The sequence below is a fragment of the Meles meles genome, chromosome 5, assembly GCF_922984935.1.
Source record: "Meles meles chromosome 5, mMelMel3.1 paternal haplotype, whole genome shotgun sequence".
Lineage (NCBI taxonomy): Eukaryota > Metazoa > Chordata > Mammalia > Carnivora > Mustelidae > Meles > Meles meles.
The window spans coordinates 87,975,845-87,993,496 of record NC_060070.1 but is presented as its reverse complement, the minus strand read 5'-3'; the positions used below and the strand labels follow the sequence as shown (position 1 = coordinate 87,993,496).

The window sequence follows — 17,652 nt, the reverse complement described above, 5'->3', positions numbered from 1 at the left end:
GTTACAGGACACAGACCCCAAGGGAAGGGAAACAAGTGAGATAGGTGAGTCCAAGATGGTGGAACTTAACGGCCCACAGGGCTTGGGCCTCAGTCCAGGAAAAGGCCACCAGGGGGCGCCTAGTGGTTTCCTGAGTCAAGGAACTGGTACCAGGGGTCCAGGGAGGTCAAGGTGGCTTCCACTGGCAAGGTGAGGGGCAAGGGATGAGCGAGCTGCAGAGAGAGAGCGGACTGACTCCAAAGGTCTTCAGAGGTTACTCTCAGGTCTTCAGCTCACAGCTGGGCCGTCATGTGGGGGAGGAAATCACTCAGTGCTGGGGAAAGAACCATCAGAAAGGAGCAAGTGGAACAATTTCCAGAAATAACACAAGCTTGGGAATAGTTCATGCTCCCAACAGCCGCAGTGGAGAAACCTTCTCACAAAAGAGTCATTGAACAGAAATCCCATAAATGTGCTGCCATGCAAGTGGGACCAAATTAGCCGTAGATCAAAGCTCTTCCAGTCCTGCCTAACAAAATCTTAAAAGCAAGCCTCAAGAGAGGCAAACTGTTTTCAGTGAGTTTCCAAACAACACTCAAAAATATTTAAAGGAGGGACTCCTGTGTGGCGCAGTCAATTAAATATCTGACTCTTGGTTTCGGCTCAGGTCACGATCTCAGAGTTGTGAGATCAAGCCCCCACATCAGGCTCCATGCTCAGTGAGGTGGCTGCTAAATTTTTTCTCTCCCTCTCGCTCTGCTCCTCCCCAGGCTCACTCCCTCTCTCAAATAAATAAATCTTTTTTAAAAAATAATTAAATGAGGGGCGCCTGGGTGGCTCAGTGGGTTAAAGCCTCTGCCTTCGGCTCGGGTCATGATCCCGGGGTCCTGGGATCGAGCCCCACGTCCGGCTCTCTGCTCAGCAGGGAGCCTGCTTCCTCCTCTCTCTCTGCCTGCCTCTCTGCCTAGTTGTGATTTCTCTCTGTCAAATAAATAAAATATTAAAAAAATAATAATAATAATTAAATAATTTAAAAAAATCTAACCCCTGGCAATGTAGAAGTGATACCCAGTAAAAAAAATTACCAAGCATTCATAGAGGCAGGAAAGTACAGCCCATAGAAAAACCAATTGGAAGAATTAGAAACAGCCCCATGAGTGACACAGATGATTGAATTAATAGACAGGGACTTTTTTTTTTAATGCAATGGGTATATGTTTAAACTATAGGGAGAAAGATGCACCTTGTAATTCCTTAAATTAAACATGACTCAATCATCTGGTCGTTCTTTTAACAAGGATGTGTCATCCACTGTGCTAAATTCCAATGACTCAGAGGCGACCAGGACAGAGAAAGTGCCAACAGTCTTCGAAATTACGTTCTAATTAGGGAGACGGACAACAAATAAGCAACGGAATCTGAGCTAAGAAGGAGTTGAGATGGGATAGGGTGGGCCTGGGCTCAATGTCTAGGTGGGTCAGAGAATGAGAGCCAGGGCGGGGAACCAAGAGGAAGGTGGGAGAGTCGGGCTCAGGACTAGAATGGGAGGTAAGGGGTTCAATGACGTGAAGAGGCCTGGGCCTGAGCTGTCCATTTGGAATGTGGAGCATGGCAAAGGGAGCCTTTGGGGGATCTGAGCCATCGAAGACTATTTCATGATGTGTGTCCAGGGGTCTACCAGGGCAACCAGGCAGAGGAGGTGTAGAAAGCTTGGCTGTGAATGTTGGAAGTTGAAAATGTCCATGTAAAATATGGGAGGAAAAACAGCATTTCCATCTCCAATGTAGCAGGTGGCCCCTGACCATGGCCCCGGATGCTTCTGTCAGGGCAAGGGAGGAGGTAGCAAACTTTTTTGGGGTTAACTGCTCTGTTTGGGTTTCGATGGCCAAGTGCTGGCGAGCAGGCCTGAGCCCGTTTTATGCACACTGAGGGGGAATTCAGAGCAACCAGCAAGCAGAAAGCAGGTGAGGGATCCCTCCCTCTCACTTCACTCAATTCCTTGTCTTGAGAAAGCAGCCCTTCCCTAGAGCAGCCCTAGCCTGCACTCCATCCCCGGTATGAGATACTAGTGTCATGTCTCCTTGGAAGTATATTTTGGGTTTGCCTTTTCCATGACTTTCCTTAGAACCAGGCAAGGAGATGCCCTTGGCCCTGCCTCAGAGTAGCCGACACTTTGAAGTGCCTTGCCAGAAAGTTTCTAAATCTTCCAGTGCTGGGACCTGCCATGACCAACAGTGTCATCAACAAGGCCCATGTGGGCCTTGTTCCCTTTTCTTCAGGTTTTTTTTTTAAGATTGATTGATTGATTGATTGATTGATTTGGCAGAGCACAAGCAGGGGGAGAGGCAGTCAGAGGGAGAGGGAGAAGCAAGCTCCCCTCAGAGCAGGGAGCCCAATGGGGGGCTTGATTCCAGGACTCTGGGAACATGACCTGAGCTGAAGGCAAACGCTTAACCAACTGAACCACCCAGGTGTCCCTTTTCAGGTCATTCTTGCATGGGGTGGTTGACCAGATGCCCCAAGCTACTCTAGAATTCATGCCTATGGAGGTGTGCTGGGGTCCCTTAATCAATCCTTCATTCCAGGAGAATAGCCCAGTGAGCAGATCATTCCACTGACTGGTGCAGCATTCCACTCATGACACTGCTCAAGACTGGGCCACCAGAGTGGTGCTGACCCCCCACTTAAATGACTCTCACGTAGGACAAAGAATCTTCACATGCCCTGAATGGACAATGAACAAATCCACGAGTACCTGTTCTCTGCTCCATTCTGAATCTTCACCAATAAGTCATACCTCACATGGGACAATTTTAATCGAATTCCTTCTATGGACAGGAGCAGGCCTGGCCTTTTCTGTACTCTCAATTCCTCCATTCACTACATCTCTCAGGTCCTGGGGAGGCTCTGCTCCTCCCTGGAGCCAGGATGGGCCCTACCTTGGTCAACACCCCACATCCACACCCTGGTCCATGTCTTCCTGGGCTTATTTCTGCTGTAGCTCCAATGCATATTACAGCTCTGGGTTTTTCCATAGTAGGCAGATGTAGGAAGACACAGGGCAAATGTAGGCAGATGTAGGGAGACACAGAGGTTTCTTTGGGGGTGTGGGAGGGCTTCTTTCATATGGGGTATCTGATGGAGCCCTTACCAATCCCTTTGCCTTGTTCAAATTTAGTGGCCGTCAAGAGAGAGGCATGATCTTCCCACTCCTGTCATCTCCCAAGGGCATTTGTCTGACAAGCTGAACGACTCCAGTTCAGTTCCACGGATGAGCAATTGCCCTGCAGAACTGACAACTAGAATGACTCAGGAAAAGAGGCAGAGAACCAAGAGTCTAACAGACCCTGGCAGTGTCCCCCAGCCCCCTGGGAGGTCCCATGTGAACAGTCCCCATCCACACCAACAGCTTCCCATCTCAAGTACCCATCTGTCTCTACCCAAAGGTTCTCTTTGGCCACAGGGGCACTCTTGGCCCACGTGCAGGGCAGCCCAGCAGCCCAGGAGTTAGTCTCTCCTAGAATAATCCAAAACTAATGAGGGGGGAGGGGCTGGTGGGTAAACACCCCCAGCTTCCTCGCCTCCCTGTGGGACAACTCTGAAGTGTGTCCCATGCAGTTTCCCAGAGCTCCCCAGTGGCACACCGCGGTCACCTGTTCGATAGCTCACCTTACAATGACTGCCCCTGTCTCTCCTCCCCAGTCTCTTGGGATCACCTCTTGGGATCACTTCCCCCATGAACCGCTCACACCCAGATTTTGCATCAGGGTCCGCTCTGAGGCAAGCCCAAGGTGAACAAGGGCATCTACTTCAAAGTCACGGTAGGGGGCGCTCTTGCAATCAAGCCCTCGGGCTGGTAAAGTGGGAGTCCAGTCTCCAACTTCAACCAAAGCCCTGCTCTTCCCGGTGCCACATACTGGGCCACAGGGAAAGAGTTCATGTGGGAAAGGAGTCCTGCTGCTCCGAAAAAACACAATGGAAAATCTGAACAAGGTCAGTACCAGGTGTGTTTGTTTGTTTTAATCCTTTCCCTCAAATCACCCCTCAGCTTTCTCCCTCCTCTCTGCTGGCCACAGAGCTGGGCCGGGCCTCCCTGCAATCCCACTCTCTGGCCATGAGAGCAGAGCCCCACACAAACCCAACCCGCCCCTGCCCCCAAACATGATGCTCTCCCGCACCCCTCGCTGTGGGGGACATCCACACAGGGGACCTGACCTGCCACTCTGGCCCCATGGTGCTGCCCATCCGGTGGGCACAGGGAGGCGGTATCTGAAACCAGCGCTCCTTTCCTCCCCTTGCCCTTTTCCCCACAGGGGACGTCCCGGGGGCAGGTGGGCCTTATCTTCTCCCTCCAGTTCCGGTTTGGAACGTGCCCTGTCTCACTCGTGCGGATATGTGCCTATCGAGTGACTCCCCAAGCGAATGCCGATGTTGGTTGGCGGGGTGGTGGCCTGTCCTTTTCCTTATCTTGGGGCTCATTCAGATGGAAAGGGGCCCCAGGCCCAGCTGCTCTGTTTACTCTGCATTCTCTGCCTATTGTACACAAAATTGATCTGAGAGGGGTTTTGTTTTTCTTCTTTTTCCTCCAATCGCCTTATTAGTTCAGCCTCAGAAAGTCCCTTATCACTGCCGGATGTCAGGCCACACTCTGCCACCAGGCCTGGCCAGGTTCGGCTCTCCATTAATTGATTTTGCCCTCCCCACTTGGGGAGCACAAATTGGCTCTGCCCATTAGCAGAAACAATTCCCTGAAAGGAATTATAAATCAGGCCCTGTGTCCACCCGTCCCTCACAGTGCCGTGTGCCCATGTGGGGAGGTGTCAGGCAGGGAGACGGAGCGCTTGAGGGCCAGGGCACGTCCCCACAGTCATGCAGCTTCTCCCCTAAACCAGACGGAGGGAGGCCTCACCTCCCTCCAGACGGAAGGAGTGCCTGAAAAAGGTCCCAGCACAGAGGGCTCAACGAGCAACAAGTGTGCACTGACTGAGTATAGGGAGAGAGAAAGGGGCCTTGAAGGCCTCTTGACTTGACCCCCACCCACCGGTTCCACCATTCCATTAAACACCCTTTGGCTCTGTGGCCTTGGGGTTTTCCTAAGGACCCAGTAAACTGGCAGTGCTCCTGGGAAGGATTCTATCTAAATTCCCATCAGGTCTCTGGATGTGCGAAAAGTGAACATGAAGACAGGACCCAGGGTGCAGGTGCAAGGAGAGAACACCAGAAGGGAAGGGCAAGCGGCCAGGCAAGGGGAGACAACATTGCCGTCGCACAGGAGGTCCCCGGTAGGTAGGCCGCAAGTGAATGGACTGTCTTGCTCCCGATGAACCTGCCTAGGACCAGAGGCAGCAGAAGGAGGGGAGTGGGCGCTCCAGGGAGGACTGATCCAGCCCCGCTTCGAGCCCAACACATCAGAGACCAACCTCTGGCCCCCTGCACCCGCCCTTTGCTCCCACACAGGTAGTCTACTCTTCCGCTCTTCCCCTTCACTTCCTTCCACCCGAGAACCACCACCATTCCCCGTGGACCATGTCCAGAACTGTTGAGGCTGCTCAGGCTACAGTAGATGCTAAGACCCACCTGAGATGCCCCAGACATCCACAGATGAGCTTTCTAAATGATAGAGGAGAGAACACGTCACACGTTGAGCTTCTCTAGGGCAATAAAATAGGATCTGATTATCACATGGTCTTGCAGGTTAACTACAACCCTAGCTTAAAGTCAGGAATTAGCAAGTCTGTAATGACGGGGATGGTGGCCAACACCTTGTCATCCCATCTCTCCGGACCGGAAAAAAGAGTCTTGACACTTCCTTCCTCCTCTAAGACGAGCCCACGTCCCAGCATGGTGCTGTCTGGGAAAGCCCTGGGTGCAGAGGAGCGTCGTACAGGAAAGCTTGAGATCCCCAGGTGGCTTTGGGGAGCCCAGAACATGTAGGATGGCAGAGAAGGCGGCTGCCAGGCTGGGCCGGGCCCCACCTAAACCCCAGAATGGATGACGTGCTCCAGAGGACACAGAGGACACCGCGGCCTGCCCTCGGCACCGGTTACGGTGCTGAGATGTCCCCATGTTTAGCTCCACATCCTGCCCGGTTCGGGCCTCAGAGCAGATTAAGACCCTATGACGCTCCCGCTCTCCTGATCATCCCCGTACTTGGGATGGTAAAATTCTCCCCCTGGCTTTTACTTCCTACCATCTCTCTCTTCCCCTCCCTCTCCCTGGACATTTGTGGCCACTGTCTCTGCCTCCCCATAGCCCCTTCCAAGGGACACGTGTCCGTGGGCGGCCCCCACGCCCCTGGCTGGGGCAGAGAGGCTGGAGGTAGTGTCCGACACAAGGGTGGCCAGACACCGTGAAGTGGCCCACGTGAAAAGGCTCCCTCAGACCCTTGGCCTCTCACCACAGAGGATCTGAGGCAAAGAGTAGCAAGAGGAAGAACAGAGGACAGAGCACCTGATGCTGACGGGATGCGGGGGGCGGCCTGGAGCAGATTTCTGTCTGGAGGGAGGCTGGGACGAGCAGAGGGGCCAACGCGAGGAGAGGGGACGGAGTCCATGAATGGTCAGGAGTGAAGACACGGGCTGGGTTATTCCAGAACCCTGGCGGCTCCTGGTTTCCGACCACAAATTGTTTCAATTACTTAAGGTAACTGGAGTGTGTTCCTATTCCTTCCAACTCAAATAAGCCTTGAACTATGAAAACAACAATAACAATGGCAAAAACTTGTGTAGCCACTGGGGACTCACAGGACACCTCATAGTGGCTTGAACAAACAGGGGTAATATTTCTAACATTTTTGAAACCTAGAGATGGGCGTGTCCAGGAATGGGCAGAGCATCTTTGCAACACCCTTGGCCGTTCCCTCAAGGACACGAGGTGGCTCCGCACGGCCGGTCCTCTGTGGGAGGGGGGCAGTGGGGCCCGCTGCGGCTGAGGCCTCTGTGGGGACAGAGCAGCTTTACCCCACACCTCCACAGCAGGCTCCACACTCATCCAATTGGCCAGAACTGGGTCACAAAGCCACCCCGGCTGCTAGGGAGCCCCGAAAGTGTGTGCAAGGGGCACCATCCATCCTCCGATCCCCTCCCCATTTCTGTGCCCCTCTTCCCCTCTTTAATGTGTTTTTGCTTGTAATGATGGTGGCCTGCCTATCACCTGGGACTCCATAGACCGTCCTCAGGCTACCAGAGCCGTTCTGCCTGCTGCAACCAGCAGGGGTGGGATTATGAAAGCCCAGCTCCCCTGCCTCCACCTGGGACTCGCAGGGTGTGCATTCCCTACCAGGGCTCTCCGGGAACCAGGTGGAACTGGGACTATGTTCCCTTGTGTGGCCCCACCTGCCCTACATTCTTATTGGTCCTCCCCTAGTCTGCTGTTCACACACAAATCCCGCTCTCAGGGCGGCTCCCAGAGACCCCGACGAAGAGCCTGGGGAGCAGGTTTATCATGATGGGTTGGACGGATCACGCTCCACTGCCTGGAGCCGACATGTACACACACAGCTCCCAGCTGTGAGCTGGGAGGGAGAGAAGGGGTGTGGGCGGAGGCTCGTGTTGTCCACTGCCCCAGCTCATCAGACAAAACGTGAGCAGGGATCTAGATCCTCACGCACGGCCGGTACGAAGGTACAACCGTGTGGCTGCTTGGGGAAAACAGTCTGGCACTTCTCAGAAAGTTCGAGTGACCACATGGCCAGTACTCCACTCCTGGAGACATGAAAACGTACATCCTCACAAACACTTGCCCACGAATATTCGTGGCAGCATCATTCATAAGAGCCGAGACATAGAAACAACTCAAATATCTATCAGCTGACGCATGGATGAATAAAATTCTCTGCTCTGTCCCACGGAAAAGGACACAGCTCTAAAGAAGGACAAAGTACTGAGACGCATGCTATGGTACGGATGAACCTTGACAACATCACACCAAGGGGCCAGGCACAGGAAGCCCCATATGGTATCATAGCACGTCTATGAAATGTCCAGAACAGAGAAACCCAGACAGAAAGCAGACGGATGGCTGCCTGAGGCTGGGGGGCGGGGGGGCTGGGTGGATGGGAGGGATAGCTAAGAGGGGATAGGGGATTGGGGACATAGCATGATTCTGAACATACTGAAAGTCATTCAAGTGTATACTTTAAAAGTGCGAATGAAAAAAAAAAAGAAAAAAAGTGTGAACGAAGGGCACGTGGGTGGCTCAGCCTGTTAAGTGTCTGGCTTTGGCTCGGGTCATGATCCCAGGGTCCTGGAATCAAGTCCCACATCCGGCTCCTTGCTCAGGGGGAGACTGCTCTTCCTCTTCATCTGCCCTTCCCCCTCCTCATACTCTCTCTCTCTCTCAAATAAATAATAAAATCTTTTTAAAAAGTAATAAATGTGTGAATGATACGGTATGTGAATTATATCTCAATAAAGCTATCGCAAATACACACACGAGCAAAGAAGAGGAAAACACCCTCAATTCCACTCCCCTGAGAGAACCCTGTGAACATCTCAGGTCAGGATATACTTTGAGCTTCCTTTTTGTTCATGCATACATCTTGCCGTCATGGCATGCTCGGAAGGCAATCTGCTGAAGGATTTCAAGCACGGAAAACCATCAGCAAAAGCTATGAAGCAAGTGTGTCCAACTGCTTAGGAAATCGGCCCCAACACCACTCCCGATCGAGGCTGTTACGTGTCTATTTGCTTTGCCCTGATTTGTCACCGAGTTTACTTACCCTCGGGTTTCCCCACTAGGCAGGTCAATCCTCCCAGCCCCATTCTGTAGCCAGGGCAACTGAGCACAAGGCAGAGTCACACCCATCCCGATTTATTTTTTTGTAAGATTTTATTTATTTAGTTAGTTAGTTGGTTAGTTATTTGGGAAAGAGAGACAGCATGAGTGGGGAGGGGCAAGGGGGGAGGGAGAAATAGAATCTCAAGCAGATTCCATCCTGAAGAGGGAGCCCAATGCGGGGCTCGATCCCAGGACCCTGAGAGCATGACCTGAGCTGAAACCAAGAGTCAGATGCTCAAATGACTGAGCAATCCAGGTGCCCTCCACCCATCAACATCCTGATTTCTTCCCAGCTTGGGGCCTGAGGCATCATGGATGAAAAACTGGGGGCTGCAGAGGGCACCCCTTCAGACAAGGGCAGAACAAGGGGGAAGCATTTGATTTGGTCCAGAAATACCCATCCAACCTAGAGGCCAAGGACAAGGCAAGATGACCTCAGGAGGACCCTGTAGGTCTCTTTGAGGGGTCCATGCCACTGACTTGTGCTCTCCATGGTAGGGGAAAAAAAAAAAAAAAAGGCTGGTTGGGGGTGGCAGGCCTGTTTGCACTGGAGGCACTTAGCGCAGCCATGCTGAGCCGCACTGTTCAAACAGACTCCCCGGCCTCCAGACACCTGTGCTGAGGAGGACGAGAAGAGCTAACGAAGCAGGCAGGAGGCTGGGCGCGGATCCCTGCCCACGTTCCACCTCTCCTCCCACGGGCAGTCCCCCGGGCCCCAGCAGCGTCCTGGCCACACCATGCCCCGAGCCCGGCTCTGCAGTTGCTGGGGAGGCCGGGTGCTGCCCCTGCTGCTGGCCTATGTCTGCTACCTGCTGCTCGGCGCCACTGTCTTCCAGCTGCTGGAGAAGCAGGCAGAGGCTCAGTCCAGAGACCAGTTCCAGTTTGAGAAGCTGCGCTTCCTGGAGAACTACACCTGCCTGGACCAGCGGGCCCTGGAGCAGTTTGTACAGGTGAAGGGGAGAGGCTGGTGTGGGATGGCGGGCGGAGTGCGGGTTCTCACGGCAGGTCCAGAGCTGCCCTCCAGGGGCCAGTGCCCTGTTCGGACGCAGTGCGTGCCGGCTGAGCCCTGGGCCGGGTTCTGGCCGCGGGTCCAGAACCAGATTGCTGTGCCACACTGAGCCAGCCTCTTCCACTCGCTGGCTCCAAATGTCCTCCTCTACAAGGTGAGGAGAATAACCTCATGTGAGCACAGACGTTTACAGCAAATCAAAAGCACCTTTTTAAGCTGACACTCGCAGCATAAACGTGAACTCTGTGTCAGTGTTATCAACATCGCAAATTTCCTTCTCCCACACTCAGCCCTTCCCCTCCCCCAATGGCACGGCTGCTAATCCTGCTGTCCTCCCCCTGCTCACACCCGTGAGGGCTGACCACACGTGAGGGCTGTGGGGGCGGGAGACACAAAGATAAATGGGGAGCAGGGGCCAGGGAGACAGCCCCAGCAAGGTGTCCTTAGGGGGAGGTCTCTGGTGGCAGAGCTGTTCCCTCCGCCTGACCTGGGCCCCTTCTGCTTCCCTGCACAAACTCTGGGGCCCCAGCACCCTCTCATCAAGAAGCAAGGCAAAACCACAGTGTCATGAACACCTTGGAGACCAGGGGGCCCCGTGAATGACAATACCCACCATGAAGGAATAAGCCAAGTGCAGAGTCATCACAAAGACAAATGACACTTAGTGAGATTGCCTAAAACAGTGGAGAATCCGGGCATCCTGATGGGGTCAGAGCCGTCAGGATCCATCCTCTGGAGCTGAGCATTTTGTATGTGTTTCCTCTTTTTTTTTTTTTAAAGATTTTATTTATTTATTTGACAGACAGAGATCACAAGTAGGCAGAGAGGCAGGCAGAGAGAGAGGAGGAAGCAGGCTCCCCGCTGAGCAGAGAGCCCGATGTGGGGCTTGATCCCAGGACTCTGGGATCATGACCTGAGCCGAAGGCAGAGGCTTTAACCCACTGAGCCACCCAGGCGCCCCTATGTGTTTCCTCTTAACAACCTATTACCATCACTGTCTCCAGTCGGCAGCTGGAAACCGAGGCACAGAGGGGTGGAGTGTTGGCAAGACTGCAGCGTGAGTGATAGAGACAGAGCTCACCCCAGGCCAGATGCTCTTCACCATAAATATTAGCATAAAAGCGGGGTCGGGGGCCGGTAGAATGGGGCCTAGAGCAGCGATTCCTCAAGTGTGGGCCAGCTGTGACTGCATCACATGGGAGAGTCCTTTGGAAATGCCAGCGATGGCACCCGGCCCCAGACCCTTCGAATCAGCAGCTCTGGGGGCAGGCCAGCAACCTTTCCTTCATCAGCCCTCCAGACCATGCCCATACCCTCAAGATGGAGACGAGATGACATAGAAGATGGTGGGTGGGCTGAGTGGTCAGAGAGAACTTTCTGGAGTTGTGAGACCCCTGTCCAGGCCCTCGCTCCAGGAAATGAGGCTTCTTTGCTCTCCGGCAGTATAGGCCTGGGGCCATGGCACCCCTGTGGGGCTGAGAAGGGCTCTGGAGCCTCCCAAGACCTCGGGGGATAAGGAAGAAGGCCTGGAGTCCGTGACACCTCCTCCTCCCTCAGCGTAGGGTTAGAGGTGAAACCAGGAGCCAGAGGGTGCTAGAAGGATTGGAAGCTGGGATCTAACTAGTTCTGTAAACAGAGGTGGGAGACAACAGGCTTGACGGCTGCTCCAGCTGCCAATTAACGGCACCCGCCCTGGCCTCCTCAGGGGAGCCAGGATACCCCTGTCCTCAGCCTCCTGGGGAGGGAGCGTCAGTTGCCAGGGATGCCCGGCTGACAGGAAGAACACTGGTCTAGAATTCCAGAACACATATTACTGGTACAATCACGAGAGGAAAAAAAGCTATTAGCAGCACCAGAAGCTGTATTAGAGACTCCTCCATAGGGAAAAGGCCTTGCCCAGTGTCACAGGACTCATGTCTGACTTTCCCAACTACATGTGGATTCTCAGAGAAAAATGGAACGTCGCACTGGGGTCCCCACCCTCAGTACCCTTCCTGAATCAAGGCCTCTTCCTCAGCAGGATGGAGACCTTCAGGTTGGCCGTGGGAGATAGCTGGGCCCAGGGCAAGTGCTGCTCCCAAGGGGGAGGGTCTCCAGGGAGCCAGCGTGTTCCAGAATGTTCCATCCTGGCCTCTCAGGGGGTGTGGGAAAGGGAGGGAGACCAAAGTCCACATTCGAAGAGACCAGTTCTGCCAAAGTGAAGAAAAGCAGACAGCCTGTGTCATGACTCCCAGACTGGCCCAGCCTACCAGGGCCACCCCACCCTGGCAGGGAGCAGGCTCATGCAGCCAGTGGGGAAAACGTTCTCACGGGAACTAGAGGCTGGAGTGGCCCTTCCCCCACTGACTCCTCCTGCTTTGGGGGCTCTATCAAGTGGCAAGGCGGTGCTGCTGCCTGGGACAATGCACGGTGACGGGATGGGTCTAGGGGGCAGACTGGAGAGGGACCCTAACCATCTCCAAGAGGCCTGGGCCTAGGGACACAGGGGCTTTGGTTGAGCCCACAAGCGTTCAGGGTGTGTAAACACACTCAACACACATGCACACACATGCAACTTGGAGAACCCATGCACGTCGCAGGCATAACAACACCCAGAAACACTGCTGCACACCGGACCTTTGCCCAGGCCTCTGATGGAATTTCCCTTACCCGTAGTCCCGGGCTAGGCGTCACTAGGGGGCAGCAAAGAGCAAAGCCGCCAGCTCACCTGGAAGTTCGGAGAACACAGGATTCTAGGTCTCCACCACACACCCTGTTGGGAGGGCAGACCCATGGCTTTCCTGTGGTCCCCCAAACCCCACATTCCCCAGTAAGCCCTTCTGGAAGCATCTGACCTGAAGTCGTCCCATTGTCCTCACAACACACCTATGCTTCACCCTCTTGGCCATTGGCAGCATCTCCCATGTGGCCCACCCCATAAGCACCCTCTGCTTCCTTAGGCCCCGTCTCCCCTTCCCCAGCCCATGTTTACAGCTCACGTGGCAGTCAGCCCTGGCCCATGGAACAAGCCATGGATTTGGTCCAATGATCCTGGACAAGTCATTTATTTAGCTACTGAGCCGGAGCCCTGGTTTCCTTTCCTACAAAATGGAAGCAAGAGCCTCTAAGAATATCATTGAATGAGATCACAGGAAAGCACCCTGCTTGTCCACCAGCTGATGCCTCTGCTGCCTCCACCTCCTACCCCATCCCAACCTCCCCTCCCCTGCCACAACAGGTCATCATGGAAGCCTGGGTGAAGGGTGTGAACCCCAAAGGTAACTCCACCAACCCCAGCAACTGGGACTTTGGCAGCAGCTTCTTCTTCGCAGGGACGGTTGTGACCACCATAGGTAAAGGGCTGGGGTGGGGAAGGGTTTCCCCAAAGCCCCTGTCTTGGTTTGGGTTCCCCAGAGCAGAGGCTGAGACCAGGATATGGTTTGTCTAAGAGATGATGCCAGGAAGCATGAGCAGAGAGGTGGGAAGGCAGGGCAGGAGAGGAGAAAATGCAGCAAAGTTCGCATTGACGAGCAGGGTCCCAGGGAGGGCCACCGGCCTCGCTCCCACCTGGACCCTCTCAGAGGCCAGGCAGAGCTCAGCCTCAGAACGGTGCCCATGAGGGGTGAGGAAGCAGGGCTATTTACCTACCAGCTCCTGCCCTCACTGGATGAGACTGATCCCAGGTCAGCTCTCCAGGATTTGGAACTTGCCGACATACCCAACATACTCTCAAGTAGAGAGAGCTGCAGGGACTCGGGATTCAGAGCCACCTGTGTATATAGAAACCGCCCCCCCCCCCCAGCTGCAGGGGATGCCCCAGGTGTTCCGAGGGCACAGGCCACCCAACAGCACCTGCTATAGCCCCTCACCTAGAAAACCCACACCACCTCTCCCAAGGAAACCCCAGACCTCCCATATCCATGGTCTCCCCATCCATTCAATTAAGTTCGATTCCACACACCTTCCTTGACCTCAGGGGACAACTGTAGCAGAAGGAGTGGGGGATGGGCAGGGAGGGTACAGACTTGGATCAGATCCAGGCTCGGCCCTCACGGAGCTTCTGATCCAATGAAGAGGAATGAGATAAGCACCAAAAAAAACAAGAGTACAAGGCAAAGTAGATCATCAGACAGGAATGACACAAAGCACTATAAGGAATCACTCCTAGTAGGAAGGAAGACGGTAGTAGTCAAGAGGGCTTCCTAGAGACAGTGTCCTTGGAGATGTGCCTTTCAAACACAAGCAGGATTCTTTTTTTTTTTTTTTTTAAGATTTTATTTATTTATTTGACAGACAGATATCACAGGCAGGCAGAGAGAGAGGAAGGGAAGCAGGCTCCCTGCTGAGCAGAAAGTCCGATGTGGGGCTCAATCCCAGGACCCTGGGATTATGACCTGAGCCAAAGGCAGAGGCTTTAACCCACTGAGCCACCCAGACGCCCCCACAAGCAGAATTCTTACAAAGAGAGATCATTCTAGCGGGGCGGGGGATGGGGGCCAGCAGCGCTCCACCCCTCCAACCCCAGAGGTAGTGGAACACCACCTCTGCTCCAGTCTGTGGGGGAAGCCATTCTGAACTCTCCTATATTTGCACACTCCTCCTCCCCCTGCAGGTTATGGTAACCTGGCACCCAGCACGGAGGCAGGCCAGGTCTTCTGCGTCTTCTACGCCCTGGTGGGCATCCCACTCAACGTGGTCTTCCTCAACCACCTGGGCGCAGGCCTGCATGGCCACCTGGCTACCCTGGAGAGGTGGGAGGAGCAGCCCAGGCGCTCCCAGGTAGGGCCCCTTCCCACTTCCAGCCCTGCCGCAATGGGATCCGTTGCAGGGTGAAAACAGAGGTTGACACCAAGACGCAGTTTGACAGTCAAGGTCTTGGGGGTCGATGCCTGTGGAGGAAAGGGCCCTGCAGAGGGAGAAGGTGAATTGTGTTTGGGCCGGAATGAAGACTTGGACAGCCCCTCCCGGAGTTCAGCATTGTATGTGTGGCCATCAGAGCTGGCCCCACAGGGGGCTGAATTGGCCAGGGTTTATTCCCTGGTGTCCATCAGGCACAGGGTGGTCTTCCTGGGAAGGGTATGCCCTTAAGCCAGGCGGTCCTCTGTAGCTGAGGGCCACCTCCAAAGAGCTGAGAGCTGGAGGCCACTGGCTGACGGCTGGTCAACAAGGTTTTCTTTGCAGGGGGATCTGGGTGGCACATCCTTGTGGTCATCACAGAGCTCCAGCACCTCCCCTTGTGGTTGAAAATAAGCTCCAGGCCACCCAGCACACCCCCAGTGCCCACCAGCTTGGCCAGCTTGCAAAACCAGGCGCATGAAGGAGAGCCGAGGTGCAGAGGAATCTGGGATAGTTCAGATCAGAGTCCCCGTGGGCCTATCCAAGTGTGATCTCCAGGCCCAGAGGAGTCTTCAGATTCCAACCTGACCCACTAATGAAATCCCTCTGACCAAATATTTCCCCGGCCTGGGCAAGAGCGCGCACACACAGTACAACCCCCACCCCCAAAGGTCTGCAGGCAAGGAAGCGACATAGCTATGGTCTAGCTTCACTCCCAGATTTGTGTCCGCCCACTCCCCCCCACCATACACACACACACACACACACACACACACACACACAGTCCTGGGGCCTTCCAAGTAGACTGAGAGGCAGACTCTCTCTCTCTCCCAGCTGCTGCAGATCCTTGGCCTGGCTCTGTTCCTGACCCTGGGGACGCTGGTCATTCTCATCTTCCCGCCCATGGTCTTCAGCCATGTGGAGGGCTGGAGCTTCGGGGAAGGCTTCTACTTCGCCTTCATCACTCTCAGCACCATTGGCTTCGGGGACTATGTTGTCGGTGAGAACAAGGCGATCACAAAGCTCAGGGTGGGGGCCACAGGGATTGGGGGGATGGGGAGATGTCTGCAGGTGGTAACCATTGAGCATCAGATCGTCCCTGGGTATCCGGGAGAGACCAGTGGTTTGTGAGGCTGCTGAGGATTCTAACAGCCTTAAATCTCTGTGGTTGGGGACACATGGCCCTTTCCCCTGGGGACCCCCACTATAGATCCTTGTTATGGAGAGGCCGGTGGGGATCCCTATGGAACCTGGGGCGATGGGGATTGTGCCCTCAGATCCCTGGCATGCATCATGTCTCGTTCCCTGCCAGGCACAGACCCCAGCAAGCATTACATCTCCGTGTACCGGAGCCTGGCCGCCCTCTGGATCCTCTTGGGCCTGGCATGGCTGGCGCTGATCCTCCCACTAGGCCCTCTGCTTCTGCACAGGTGCTCCCAGCTCTGGCTGCTCAGCAGGAGACTCAGCCTCAAAGACCAGGGAGCCCCCGAGATGGATGGGCTCCCCAGACCTCAGAAGATCCCCATCTCTTCGTGAGGTCTCCAGGGGCCTCAGGAGCCCTTCCCACTTCCCCGAACCTGTATGCCTTCCGGACTTCCTGTTCTGTGTCCTTTCCCACTCTCTTTCTAGCCAGGGCTGGTCTCAGGAGCTCTCCAGAGAGCAAAGGAGATGGGTTGCCCAAGCAAGTCACTGCAAGGAGATGTAAGACAGGATGAAGGACAGATGTGTGTGGAGTGAGATGTGCATCGTTGTCCCAGAGCTCCTCCCCCAAACATGACCTGACAAAGTCGAATCCAGATATGAGTCACTCTGGCCAAGTCCCCATCATGCCCCTGCATGATGCCCCTGCATCCCCCCCACCCAGGAGACTGGGTGACTTTATTTTCACCTCACTTGATACATGCACAATGAGCATTTGCCTGTGCGTCCGGCAGAGTGCCAGGCTCTGGGGGCACAACAGTAAAAGATCTTGCTCTCTCTGTGCGTTTCATCCACTGGAAGGAACTAGACAAGCAGAGATGCCCCAACCCAGTGCCCCAAATGAGGTAGGGGGGTATGACAAGAGCCCATAGGAATGGCTGGCAGGGACCATCAAGGAGAGAGGCTGGGCAGGGACTTTGGAGCACCTTCTGCAAACACAGTATCTGCCCTCGGGAAGCCAGCAGCTGCTTCTCCAACCTGCCAGCAACCCTTTCCTAGAGGTCTGGAGCCGTCCTTCAACAAGGAGGAGCTCTCGGATGTCCCACCTACCTTCCGGAGTGTGGCCTCCCCTGACTCCTCAGGGCAGCTCTTGGCCTCATCACCCCCTCTGAGTGCCTGTCGTAAGAGCCTTTCCAAACACAGCCTGGGAAAACAGGGAGCCAGCAGATCCCAAGAGATCCCCAGGAAACGAGCTCCGTGGAGCATTGGCCTCCTTCGGGAATGTGCTCTGCAGTCCTGACCTTTCTCCTGCCAGACTGTGACATCTCTGGCCAGAAGGAGAGGAGAGATTGAGACCAGTCCATCTAAAGCCCAACTTCATCAAGGACTCCAACCTCTGCCCCTACATCTGCCATCAAGGAAGGTCCATAAATGGCCAGGGGCTCTGACAGGACTGAGGCAAGGCTGTGACACAGAGAAGGCTCCAGGTGGGACACACAGGGGAGGATCTACAGCAGCAAGAGAGACCCAGGTTATACGGCAGGACTTCCTAATATGGAGAAGAGGCTTGGGAAACGGAAGACCCACAGGGGACTCCTTACATACCCTGCACCCTTCCTCCAGGAAGGGAGGAAGGGGCCTCTTCAGAATCAGGGAACGGACAAGCCCACTGGTGAAGGATCCTCTTGCCTCCCAAGTTCATAGACAAGTAGGGATCAACTGGGGTCCCTCACCTTTGGGTACACAACAGAAAGAAGAGTGTTACAAGAGATCCAGGGAGACTCGACAGGTGGCAAGTCCTTGGTGACAGTCCCAGGGTCCAAGAACTTGGGCTGGGGCCCTAAGGCAATAAACTTGGCTTCTACTTTCTCTTCCTCCAGCGTGCAGTCTCCAGGAGTCTCTCCCGGTGCTCCCTACAGTAGGACAGGCTG

General features: G+C 54.7%; 1 protein-coding gene across 2 annotated transcripts; it reads left to right on the top strand.

Annotated features, from left to right (window-relative positions):
- Positions 1–9,494: 9,494 nt before the first annotated feature.
- On the top strand, positions 9,495–17,569 carry KCNK16 (potassium two pore domain channel subfamily K member 16). 2 transcript variants are annotated; one of them, XM_046005980.1, is made up of 6 exons: positions 9,495–9,707; positions 12,984–13,098; positions 14,358–14,524; positions 15,416–15,581; positions 15,894–16,034; positions 17,173–17,569. In XM_046005980.1, exons 1-6 carry the CDS (start codon positions 9,495–9,497, stop codon positions 17,526–17,528), a joined length of 1,158 nt encoding a protein of 385 aa, XP_045861936.1. In that variant the 3' UTR covers positions 17,529–17,569. The 2 variants fall into 2 exon arrangements, with proteins under 2 accessions (XP_045861936.1, XP_045861935.1); XM_046005979.1 differs by lacking the exon at positions 17,173–17,569 and having other exon boundaries at positions 15,894–16,221.
- Positions 17,570–17,652: the final 83 nt, after the last annotated feature.